This window comes from Calliphora vicina, chromosome 5 (genome assembly GCF_958450345.1).
Source record: "Calliphora vicina chromosome 5, idCalVici1.1, whole genome shotgun sequence".
In the NCBI taxonomy this organism is placed as follows: domain Eukaryota; kingdom Metazoa; phylum Arthropoda; class Insecta; order Diptera; family Calliphoridae; genus Calliphora; species Calliphora vicina.
In genome coordinates this window covers 27650821-27664725 of record NC_088784.1, presented here as the reverse complement: position 1 = coordinate 27664725, position 13905 = coordinate 27650821, and the positions used below count along the sequence as shown (strand labels likewise).

At 28.5% G+C, this 13905-nt stretch overlaps 1 protein-coding gene across 17 annotated transcripts in view; it reads left to right on the top strand.

Annotated features, from left to right (window-relative positions):
• Positions 1-11389, top strand: part of LOC135959756 (uncharacterized) — a 99923-nt gene extending 88534 nt beyond the window's left edge. For 8 of the 17 annotated variants that reach the window (XM_065510803.1, XM_065510802.1, XM_065510800.1 and 5 more), the window contains 4 exons: positions 1089-1245; positions 2381-2488; positions 4197-4352; positions 4637-5094. In XM_065510803.1, the coding sequence (XP_065366875.1) occupies positions 1089-1245; positions 2381-2488; positions 4197-4352; positions 4637-4694 (479 nt within the window). In that variant the 3' untranslated portion in view covers positions 4695-5094. Of the gene's footprint in view, positions 1-1088; positions 1246-2380; positions 2489-4196; positions 4353-4636; positions 5095-10341 lie in introns of those variants that run through there. The other 9 variants (XM_065510805.1, XM_065510814.1, XM_065510797.1 and 6 more) reach the window with 3 other exon arrangements.
• Positions 11390-13905: the final 2516 nt, after the last annotated feature.

Here is a 13905-nt window from a genome sequence, read left to right as displayed (position 1 = left end):
TTCCAAAATAAAAAGTTTCTAAACAGCTGTGTACCATTAGATAGAAAAGTTGTGAGGCTACATTATCTCATGTCAAGTAAAACTGATCTGTTAAGAGGTGTCATCGTGTATTAATCACTATTTTTACCAGGAAAAGCTTTTAAAAATATTCTTCATTTTATGATTTTTTTTTTATACATTTTTGTTCAGTTTTTAGTATTTTTTAAATTAAATGTTTTAGTTTTTTTTATCCATTTACATTTTCATTTCCCTTTCCTCTGTGAAATTTTAAAATTGTTTCTCTCTTTTTTTTTGGTTTCTTTGTCTCTGTCTCTTTACAACAAAATAACATTTCAAACAATTAATAACAACCAAATAACATTTAAACTCTTATTACTAATTTAAACAAAAAAAACTCAACTAAATTGTACACTAAATGTTTAACTAAATGTTTTATTAAAATGTGTAACAATCAACCTCCACCAACAACTGTATGTATAACAAATTTAACACCTACAAAAATACATAAACTATTATTTAAAAAAAAATGCTTACACATATACATCTACACACACCTACACACACTCAAACACTTTTAAATTTAAAACAAAATATTTATGTATTAAATGTATTTGTTTTTAATTTAAAATTATTTATTATAAATTGCTTTGAAAACAAAATTTTATTTAATTCTTTTATTTTATGAAAAATCAAATTTTAATTTATTTTCTTTTTTTTTAACTTCTCATTTCATATTATTACAAAACAAATTATAATTTACGTTTTGTTTTTGGGTTTCTAATTTGGCGTTTTGATTTAATTGACCTCAACTTTAACTACAAATCCACCAAAAACCAAACCACCAACCCCCTTTGACTACTTTATGGTTTTATTTTGTCTATGTAAATAACTGGTGTAATGGTTAATTATTTATGATTATTTGTAAACTATTTGATGCCAAAAATCCTGCACGCATTTTTTTATAATTTTTATGCGTAAACATTATTATTGTTTTTTACTTTGAAAAACAAAATAATACATCCACTGGTTAATTTGTGTAATCCAAAAAATAAAAATATTATAAACAACATGTAATATTGGGGTTTTAGGACCTCGCATGGGCATTTCACCCCCATTAGATCACTCAAGACGCTCTTCAATTTCAGAGTCCTCAGCAATCTCAGGTTTTTCCTCAGCCAGCACAAAAACTTATGTGCATGAAGCATCAACATTGGTGCTGGAAACTATCGAAAATGGTATTAAGAGGTAAGTTATGTTTTCTATTAAAAATAAGCTTTAAAGCATAAAGGAATTAAGATATAAATAAAAGTTAAATTTACATGTTTTTATAATTTTTAAAGTTTCTATATAAAAATGTATGTTTTGTATTAATATGCAAAATTTTCATATGAAAGCTTTTATATAGCTTGAAAACTAATAAAGCTTTAAGATATAAAAGTTTTCAAGGATTATTTTAGACATATTTTCAAAAATTTTAACTTTTTTTTGGATATACATATGTTTATTAAGCTTTCATATGAAAAAGCTTTGAAAGCTTTTATATATATGTAGCTATACAAGTTTTAACGGATTGTTTCGGATAATTTTAAGCTTTTATATATGAAAGCTTTCATAAAGCTATAAGCTACGAACAATAATACTAATAGCATAACAAAAATATAGGTTTTTCTCTGCTATGAATTAATTTTAATCTTTTACATATGAAAGCTTCCATATGCACAGCTTTAACAATAATAAGTCCTTAAGCTATACAAGTTTCAATGGATTATTTCAGGATTATTTAAAAAAATATTAAATTTTTCTCTGATTTGAAGTCATTTGAATCGTTTATATATAAAAGTTTTCATATATTAAGCTTGAAAAATAAAAAAGTTTTAAGCTATGAAAGTTTTAACGGATTATTTCAGACCAATTTTGACAATTTTTACGTTTTTCTTCGATATAATTCATTTGAAGCTTTTATATGTGAAAGCTTTCAAAATAATAAATCTTAAAGCTGTGAAAGTTTAAACGGAGCAAGCACCACACTCTATTATAAATTTTTTTTTTTTAACCGGACAAGTTTGTTTCTGTGAAACAATATATTGTATTAAAACAACACATTATAATTTTAAGTTTTCTTATAATCAGATCATTATACCTATAATATGTATGAATATTTAAAAGTCTCAAATAAACTTAACTTAATTAATTTTAAACCTTTCCAAATGAAAGCTTTCATAAGTACAGGTTTAAAAATAATAAAGCTTTAAGCTCTGAAAGTTTCAATTAATTTAGACAGACTTTATTTTAGTTTTTTTTTCATAGAATTTATTAAACTAATTTTTTAATACAATTTTATCAAGCTATTTCTAAACTTTAAAACTTTTTTCCTCATTAGACACTTTATTGTTCCTCTGAATATTGCACAACGTCCCAGATGGCGTCGTAAAGGCACAAAATTACACATTTACAATGATCATACCTTTATTGCCAAGCATTTAAGCGGGTAAGTTATGAAAAGCTGAACTAGAACAGAACTAGAACTGAACTAGAACTGAACTAGAACTGAACTAGAACTGAACTAGAACTGAACTAGAACTGAACTAGAACTGAACTAGAACTGAACTAGAACTGAACTAGAACTGAACTAGAACTGAACTAGAACTGAACTAGAACTGAACTAGAACTGAACTAGAACTGAACTAGAACTGAACTAGAACTGAACTAGAACTGAACTAGAACTGAACTAGAACTGAACTAGAACTGAACTAGAACTGAACTAGAACTGAACTAGAACTGAACTAGAACTGAACTAGAACTGAACTAGAACTGAACTAGAACTGAACTAGAACTGAACTAGAACTGAACTAGAACTGAACTAGAACTGAACTAGAACTGAACTAGAACTGAACTAGAACTGAACTAGAACTGAACTAGAACTGAACTAGAACTGAACTAGAACTGAACTAGAACTGAACTAGAACTGAACTAGAACTGAACTAGAACTGAACTAGAACTGAACTAGAACTGAACTAGAACTGAACTAGAACTGAACTAGAACTGAACTAGAACTGAACTAGAACTGAACTAGAACTGAACTAGAACTGAACTAGAACTGAACTAGAACTGAACTAGAACTGAACTAGAACTGAACTAGAACTGAACTAGAACTGAACTAGAACTGAACTAGAACTGAACTAGAACTGAACTAGAACTGAACTAGAACTGAACTAGAACTGAACTAGAACTGAACTAGAACTGAACTAGAACTGAACTAGAACTGAACTAGAACTGAACTAGAACTGAACTAGAACTGAACTAGAACTGAACTAGAACTGAACTAGAACTGAACTAGAACTGAACTAGAACTGAACTAGAACTGAACTAGAACTGAACTAGAACTGAACTAGAACTGAACTAGAACTGAACTAGAACTGAACTAGAACTGAACTAGAACTGAACTAGAACTGAACTAGAACTAGAACTGAACTAGAACTGAACTAGAACTGAACTAGAACTGAACTAGAACTGAACTAGAACTGAACTAGAACTGAACTAGAACTGAACTAGAACTGAACTAGAACTGAACTAGAACTGAACTAGAACTGAACTAGAACTGAACTAGAACTGAACTAGAACTGAACTAGAACTGAACTAGAACTGAACTAGAACTGAACTAGAACTGAACTAGAACTGAACTAGAACTGAACTAGAACTGAACTAGAACTGAACTAGAACTGAACTAGAACTGAACTAGAACTGAACTAGAACTGAACTAGAACTGAACTAGAACTGAACTAGAACTGAACTAGAACTGAACTAGAACTGAACTAGAACTGAACTAGAACTGAACTAGAACTGAACTAGAACTGAACTAGAACTGAACTAGAACTGAACTAGAACTGAACTAGAACTGAACTAGAACTGAACTAGAACTGAACTAGAACTGAACTAGAACTGAACTAGAACTGAACTAGAACTGAACTAGAACTGAACTGAACTAGAACTGAACTAGAACTGAACTAGAACTGAACTAGAACTGAACTAGAACTGAACTAGAACTGAACTAGAACTGAACTGAACTAGAACTGAACTAGAACTGAACTAGAACTGAACTAAAACTGAACTAGAACTGAACTAGATCTTGGAGTGAACTTATAAATTTTTTAAATATTTGTTAATTGTTTTAAACTTGTTTTTATTTATTTTATTAGAAGCGGCTTGCAATGTTCTATATGTATGAAATCAATACCCCGACGACCTGGTAAACAGGGTTATGAGTGTCGTGACTGTCATTTAATTTGTCACAAACAATGTCATGTCCGTGCACCACAAGCATGTCCCAATCCAACTGTACTCTCTATGGAATTGTAAGTATTTGATTTTCTTTTAAGCATACAGTTTTATTTCTTAATAAACTAAAGTGAAAAAAAGTTATAAATTTTATAAACTGAAAACAAATGGAAGAATTTTTATAAGTTTTATTAAAAATAGTTAAAAATTCTTGCCATAAATTGTTGTCTGTTTAGAAATTAAACTAATACCTTTTTATATTTACTCTTATTTATAAACTAATTTAAATATTTTTATTTTATTTTTTCACTTTTTCTTTTATTCTTTTTATTTGTGAATAAATTTAATGGTATTTAAAAAGGGCCTCAATTCCGGTACTCACAGAACAAGATTTACATTTAGTTAATTTAGCTAAATAATCGTAATTTATTATTATTATTATTCATTTTACATTTATTTTCTTTTAAAAAAAAATAATCAAAAAAACAATAAAACCAAAAACCTTGATTTAAGTTTAATTAATAAAAGGAAAGCTTTTAATGTAAAGCTTTTCGTAGAAGAAAATGATAATTTAAATTATTGTAAAAAAACAAGTAATTGTTTAAAAATATAATGCTTCTTATACTTTAGAGTATATTTGAGATAATGATTTAAACAAGTTATGATTTGATTTGCCAAGATTTGGGAATTATTAAAAGAAATGACAAAATTCAAAAAGCTTTTTAGCTAAACTTTAATATTTTAAAAACATTTAAAAGAAAAATACACAAAAAGCTTTCACATATTTTAAATATAATAAAGCTTTTAATACTACATTTATATTTCGTTTGTAAAAGCACCTATATTCTTAAAGCTTTTGAAAAACTTATTTTTATATTGTAGTTTATTTCCCAGTTTATTAAATTTATTTCCTCATTTAATTTGTTTTTTAAAAGCTGTTTACAAATTTTACTTTATTTAAAAGCTTTTTTATGTGATTTCATATTTTAAAGTTTTCCTTATTTAAAGCTTTATATGTTTTATTTACATTTTGTTTGTTACTTAAAGCTAAAACTGTATTATTGTTAATGAATTTTGTAAAAAGAATTCTAAATTTTTATATTTTGTATAGATATGCTTGAAACCCCCAAAGCTTTTTTGATTACAAAACTTTTAAAGCACACCTATTTTCAAAAGCTTAAACATAAATGCTTTTTTTACTTCTGTAAGTTTTTATCCCATTTTCAAGCTTGTTTTTATTACCTAGAACTTTTATAAATAGCTTTTTTAAAATACCTAAATAAAACCCTATTAAATGGTTACTGATCTTAACCTGTATTTCCATTTTTCTCTCTCTCTTTTTTCCTCAATTAACTTTAATTAAATTTTGTTTGTGCCTCCCAATTCCTTCAAAAACAGGATCTTCAAAGTTTAGTATAAATTCGAATTTTGTATTTCTTTTAAAATTCTTTAGCCGCAAATCTACAAACTAAATCAATTTTATCTTAATTCAATTTTACACATACAAATACTTAATTATCGATTATTGTGACAAGTAACTTTTTAAAATGAAATCTCCCGAAACGTCCATTTAGTAAATGATTTTGTTTGTTACCAAAAACAAAAAACATCGTTATAAATTTTAGTCAAAAGCTGGGTAAGAAGAATTTGTTTTGCATGTTTTCTTTTCCAAAAATAATAAAAAAATCTAAAAAAAGTTTATTGTTTTTCTTGTGATTTGTTTGAATTAAAAAAAATGTTAACAGCATGTTAATTTAGCCTTAATATAAAATCAGATGTTTCTGATTAGAGGTCTTTGTTATTTAAAGACTTTTGTTAGACATCTGTTTTCTATTTTCCTTCTAACTTTGTAAAATGTTTGCCTTGTTTCAAAATTTTCTGTGAGTTTCATGGATCCGGATTATGTTCTAACGCTTAAATTATTAAAAGCTTTAATAATATAAAAAAACAAATTATTTAAATATTTTTAATCACTTGTTTAAATATGTTTGCCATATTAAAAACTTTAACTGCTTAAATTATGCTTTTGATTGCTTAAATTTCCATCTTCCAAATAAAATATGTTTCCAGTTCAGCAACGGAAAACCTCCCAAATTATGCAACGAACTGGTTAACAAATGGTAATCCTTAGAGATCCTAGATCTAGGAACTGTAACCTTTTTATAAAATTTTACTTAAACCTTTTAAACATCGTAAAATTAGTGTTATCTAAATTCTATTAAAGTGTATAATTTCCGGGATATCTTTGTTGGGATAATTTTGGGAAAATGTTTGTTTTCATTTTAAAATATATACTCCTCGAGGAAACGTAGGGCCATAACAATCTCGATCGTCGGTTCGATGCTTAAATTCGTTCGTCCACTTCTTTCGCAATCTCGAAAGTTATGTTGTTTGTAACCGCTTCCCTGCGGGATCCTGTCTAAGCATTTCTTGAAAATGGCATCGTCTGGTTTTCGGAAGGTGTGACCTATCCAACTCCATTTCCGCTTTTTTATTTCTGTTTCAATAGGCATCCAAAGTTGTTTGTTGGATATTGTTACAGAGTGGATTTTATTTTGGAATTAAATAATTTGATTTTGTTTCGAAATATTAAATATTATCGACGATATGTGTTGCATTAAACCGATGATTTAGTTTTGGGTATATTTATTTTCAGCCCAACTAGTTTTGCGATCTCATTGATGGTGGAAATTTTCAACTGCATCTCTGAGAATTATTGGCTAAGTAGACATACATATGTCATTGGCATAATATAAGTCCTCCAACCGCCCTTGTAAGCCCCATATAATATTTAATGATTTATAGACAGATTTTATCGCTTTGCTATTAATTTCAATCTTACTGCTCTTGATTGTTTTACAAGTTACATAAATATATTTGGTGCCACCAAAACTAAAACTGATTTTAAATACATTCGATACACTGATACTAAATGTATAATCGTGAAATTTCAGTTTTCGAAAATAAACGATTTTACATTTTATTAAATTATTGTACAGATTAGAAGCTTATTTTTTTAGATTTTTTATGATAAAGATCCTTAGGATACTCATTCGTGATACTCCAAAAGTAATCGGTAATTTATTTCATTCAAATAACTCGTTTTTTTTCAATTGCAAACAAACAATTGTAAAACTTTTTATTTATCTAAATTAAAACAATTTAAATAGTCACTCACTTTTAATACAAAACGCACTTTCTCATCAACTGTTTACACTGGTAATACAGTTGATGAGAATTCTAACAGCGCCTACGATATACTACTCTTCAACTCGCTGTTACTATTTATATACGCCATCTGCTAGTTGTTTCATGAATTATCTAACGGACAAATCTTGAATGTTCTAGAGCTCTTAGCAGGTTAATAACAGCGTGTTATAAACATTGTTAATAAGTCGAAATTTCTTCCGATTATAAATATTTATAAACATGAGGAATGTTGCAAGCAGCCGTTACAGTCCATTAAATTCAAATTGATAATGCAAATTCGTAACAATATGTATATTACAGCGACCTTGGTATCTATCTTTCATCACTTTTAAATCTTAATAGAAACGTTCTCCTTTTCTGTCTAAATGACTAAGCAGATAGTATATTTTTATGCTCATATTATATTATTGGTTTTTTAAAGCTAATTTTCAGCCTTCTGATTTCCTAAGAAAATTTTAACAATGGCAATAAACGATTTCCATGCCTCTGCTTCTAAATCATTCATTGAATATATGAAATCGTTGTTTTATTTGTGGGCCATCAAAAATACCAGCTTTTAATTTTTCTGTACCCAAACATGGAACCTTTCTTGAAAGAAAAGCAAAACATGATCCAGTTTTATCTAATGCCTTTACATACCACTTCCTATTTGATGTGTAATGAAGGCAAAATGATCTTATCTCTGGAATCAAAATGCGAGTTTATAACATTTTGTTTTCCAACAGTCATATTTTCTCTCAGACTCCAGTCATTATTGATCATGTTTTGCTCTGCTGTCCCATAAACAGAATGAAACATGGATATTTAGTGTACCCACTTTGTTGGAATAACAAGAAATTAAACATGTTTAATTTGGCTCATACAACCCGTAGCCGAGCGTTGTCATGATGGAATATTACGATTTCATGCTTGGCCATATATTCTGAGAGTTTTTCGCTCAATGCTCTCATCAAACGAATCAGTTGCGTTCGGTACAGATTCCCTGCGATGGTCAGCAGCTTATAATATAATATATATGAAAGATTTCAGCAGCCCATAATGTATAGGGCCCTTTTGGTTCCACCAAAATCAAAGAATTAAATTAGCGCCATGGATATTTGACTTTGGTGTCGATTCGGATGGTTGGCCGGGCTTCACGTACAATCTCTTACGCTTCGGATTCATTTTTCATCGCTAGTAATGATTCGGTGAAAAATTATTTTCTTTTATAGCGTTCAAACATCATTTCGGACATGCAAAATCGTGTTTCAAGATCTCTCGGCTTCAATACTTGGTCTCCTATTGCCGAATAATCAACATATTTATGACTAATCAAACAGTATTCCGGCGAGAAATTTGTATGGAAGCTTTGTGAAATCATGAATCGATATACCAAACCAACCTTATCAACAGAGAGTATTTGTGGAAAATTTCTGCCAGCTAACTCCTTTCGTTTGGGCCCTATCGTGTTTTCAAAAGACAAACGGACGGATGGACATAGCTAGATAGACTTAGAATCTTTTGAGGTTCCAGAATATATCGCACTGGTTACTCTAAAGAGAGTGAACTCAAAAATTTTCACTATTTGCAAGAAATCGATGTACAGTGGTCATATCTACCCACTGTAAAATTCTTACATCATTTTCTCTACTCTTTCGCCGAAAAAATACAGATGTATCCGCCTTCAACTTTTATTGCAATGTTTTAATAAGGGAAACAGTTGTTTGCCTCTACTGAAAATTTTTGACTTGAGAGTCTCTTGAGAGGACTGAGACATATGAACGCCATCCTGTCGGTCAAATTTTGCACCACTTTTTCGATTATATCCGGTCTTATTTCTTCAACAGAGCTTCGAATGTTGGCTTCTAAATGATCAGTCATTGCAGGTTTATCAGCATAGACCAGATATTTGAAGTAACCCCACAAAAAGTAGGTAAAATTCACAGGTCCATTTCTTGAGACAATTCAGTCTCCAAACGTTTTGGCTCAACAAAGTGATATTTTCACTCGCTGTTGTACCGTCTTGTTGGAACCATTTCTCCTGCAAATGATTTGCAATGACATGAGGAATAATAAAAAAATTACGAATCATTTGCCTGTAGCGTTCGCCATTCACTGAAATGTTGGCACCGGTTTCGGCTTTAAAGACAAATGGGACGATGACTTCTTCGGCATGTAAACCACACCAAACAGTGATTCGTTTGGGATGTAATGGAGTCTCAAGAGTCCAAATGATTTACAATAACATGAGTAATAAAAGAAAATCACGAGTCTTTTGCGTGTAGCGTTCGCCATTCACGGAAATGTTGGCTTCAGTTTCGGATTTAAAGACAAATGGGCCAATGACGCCTTCGGCATGTAAACCTCATCAAACAGTTATTCGTTAGGGATGTAATGGAATCTCATGAGGATTGTGCTCTTTCCAAAAACGACAATTCTGCTTGTTTACCTACTTGTAAAGCCAGAAATGAGCCTCATCGCTGAATATGATTTGACTTGAGGAAATGCTCTATAACTTTGGCGAACAGAGCTCGAATTTTGGAAAAAAATATCCACAATTAGGGTTTTTCATAAGGGCATAAATGAAAATGTCTGCTAAAACATGAAATTTTCAAAATTTTTTTAAAATTATTAAAATGAAAATCTAATAATTTCCAAATGTAACTGCCTTTAAGCAAGTCCGCATGTAGTCGCTTTAAATTTACTTTAATTTGATTATTTTATTTGTTTTTCGTATTTTTAATTTAATAACTTTCGATTTTTTTAAGCCTATTAAATATTTCCAGCTTAATTTTTGTTAATTTCTTAAACTTTTTATATAAAATTTCAATTATTTTTCTAGAAAACTAATAAAATTTCGTTTAAATATCTTTACAGAACAAAACTTAATTCAGCAGCAGCAGATAGAAGCATTAGAAAATTATGAACAAATTAAAATAAAGAAATTATTTAAAAATAATTAATAAAGATAATTTTAACATAACTAACGAATAACAAACAAACGTTCTCTCTATAACTTTTATTTTTTAAAGTAAATAAAAGCAACAAATTTTTCAATAAAAAAAAACTAAGAAAATTCTAAAAAAAAACAATAATGAATAAAAAATTTAATAAAAAAAACTAAAAAATAGAATAAAATAATTTAAACAAAAGCCTGGATATATGATGCCTCATTTCTTTACTAAAACACAGCAGCATGGAGAAAAACCTCAAAGCAAAAGCCATTGGAACACTTGGAACACAAACTAAACTTACTTAAGTGTTGGATTTTTCAAGGCTACCACACAGTTTTAGAATAAAATGGCATCATATTTAACAAAATAATCGCACATGGAACCAATATAAATAAAAGAAATTAATTCATAATTTTCTTAACGAATTTTAAAAGTTATAATTAGAATTATAAAGTATAAAGTATAAATTCAATTAAACTAAACTATAAATATTTATGTTTAAATGTTGTCTTTGTGAATCCTTGTAATACAATTAATTCATAATTTTTGTTATTAAACTATTAATAATAATTTTTCTCTATCTTCCTTAATATTAAACAATATACATATAAAAGTGGCAATATTTTTTTTTAAATTTTATTTTAATTATATTTTTTTATAATGTTTTTTGTCTTGTAATTTTGTGATTTTTTTTTTATTTCGTATGTAAAAAATTTAAAATATTTTGTAATCTCATTTTATGTTAATTTTTCTTTCTTGGTAATATGATCAAAAACAGCTAATTTTAGTAATAACAAATTTATATGGAATTGTTGTTAATTAACGATGTAATAACATAGAACAAACAAAAAATAATAATAATTTGTTATGTACTTGTTTTTTGCTAAGAATGAAAACAAAAATTAAGAAAAAGAATCAAAAAAGTAAATAATATTAAATAAAATGGTGGTTTACGATAAACAACAACAAAATTTTAATGGAGTTTTATTTGAAAAAGAGTAAGAGCTATATTCGGCTGGGCCGAATCTTATATATCCTTCACCAAATTAAACTTCAAAATAAAAATTTTAAATATTTTTAGGTAAACAAAAATTTTTTTTCCAATCGTTTTTTAAGTTTTTGGAAAAAAAAAATTTTCGAATTGTTATTTTAAAATTTAAAATTTTTTTAAATTTAATATTTTTTTTTTAAATTTTTTTTTGGTAAAAAAAAAATCTGGTTAAAAAATATTCCAATTTTGACCCATTGTAGGTCCAACTTACTATGGTCTTATATACGTCGTTGCAAAGGTCTTTGAAATATCTATCATTAGATATCCATATTGTCTATATTAATGACTTAGTAATCCAGATATAGATAAAAAATCGAGATTGTCCTAGTTTTTTCCTCATATCTCAGCCATTTGTGGACCGATTGCTGATTATAAATAGGAAACTTCTCGAAAGCATGTCTGACAGAATTATTGAAGATTTGGATCCCGAAGATATCAGGGGTCTTCAGAAAATTGATTTCAACAGACGGATAGACAGACAGACGGACATGGCTTAATCGACTCCGCTATCTATAAGGATACAGAATATATATACTTTGCGCTTCGCTACCCCTGTCGAAGTAAAATAAAAAAAAATGTGAAAAGATTTTATAAGCTAATAAATGAATATAATTAATACCGGAATTTCTTGTTTGTGATTAATTGCATACTATGCCGTTGAAGGTATAAAAAATATCCTGTGATTTTAAAAAATCTTGAAGCTTTTTTTAAGACATTCGCCTATTTTTAGTCAGACTCCTTATAATGATATGAAAGCTATTTATTATAATAGTTAAAGTAATGCTTCAACTGAATTATTTTGTTACCATTGTATATAAAATATATAAATATTCGAATATCAAGTGAATCTAATTGTAAGAGTCTTTAAATTTTGTGTAAATTACGTCCTGTTATGCCAGAAATTAAGAAGGGGTGCCACACCAATTGTTCCCATCCGTCCCATTTTTGGATAAACTTAATGTACTGATAAAAAATTGATTCGTAAAAAGTTTGAAGGCTGTCGTAATAATAGTTCTGCAGATATTCGAAAATACTATACACTTTGTATGGGAAGTTCCACGCCCACTTATCCACTCCCGCCCATTTTCAGCTATTCTATGTAAAATGATAAGAGGGCTATTCGGACAAAGTAGGAAGAATCTAGTAATTATAGATCTCAAGATATTTAGAAATAACTAATTACTTTGTATGGGAGGTGACTCACCCCGAGTTCCGATCCTTCCCATTTTTTTTACTAACTTCTTGCACTGATAAGAAATTAACTCATATGAAGTTTGAAGCCTTTCCCATTTACAGTTCTCCAGATATTCGAAAATAACTATTTACTTTGTAGGGTAGGTGCCACGCCCACTAATTTAATACCGCCCATTTTCAGCACCATGATAAGGGTGCTATTCGGACTAAATTTCAAAACTTCCACAATTATAGTTCACCATATATTTGAAAATAACTATTTACTTTGTATGGGAGGTGTCACACCCCCTGTTCCGATCCATCCCATTTTTAGTTAAACTTCAAACAGTGATACGAAATTGATTCGTATAAAGTTTGAAGATAGTCACAATTTTAGTTCTGCAGATATTCGAAAATAACTATTTACTTTGTATGGGTGGTACAAATTTTGCCCTCTTTTGTCCCTTTGTGGTCCAAGCTGGAGTTGGATTTTGGCCATTCTCACCCCCCAATTTGGTGAACATTAGTAAAAAAATCATCCTGAAAAAATTTTAGGTAAAATTTTAAATTTTAAAATTAACCCTTAACTTTTAAAATCATAATTTTATTTAAGAAGTTTGGGTTCATTTTAACCCCAAGTTCTATATAGGGTTAATTTTAATATGTCTGCTGTTTTTGTAAATACTAGGCTTTGTCTTATATTTTTGTTAAGTTTCATCAAAATCGGCCCAATAATATACAACATTTCGCTCTTTAAATTAGAAATTCAAAATATTGAAAAATTTGACCTTTGACCTTCAGGATTTAAGGTTTACGGTCTTCCAATTTTAGTAAAACTTTCAGAGTATATTTAGAATTATCTGGACTATAATATTCTGAATTGGTTTTACTTAAAATTTATAACAGTAAGGAAATAGAGCTCATTCGCCAAATAATTGGTTTTTCTCGAAAATTTCAAAATTTAAATGCAGGTACAGAAAAACTATGAGAGATATTTCAATAATAATTTTTTCATATTTTTATTCCCTATTATGTTCTCAATAAATCCCAATGAGATGATAAAAAAAAATCTGAAATTTGTTTAACAAAATTTTTAAAAAATTTAAAATGGAGTTTTGAAACTGCCGTTAAAAAATAATTATTTTTTTGGCCGTACCTGCGAATAGGTTAACGGTATCCTACGAAGACAAAAACTCATATACAAGTAAATATGGATATATTTTAAGTAAAAATGAGCTTTTATTTTAATATTTATCAAAATAT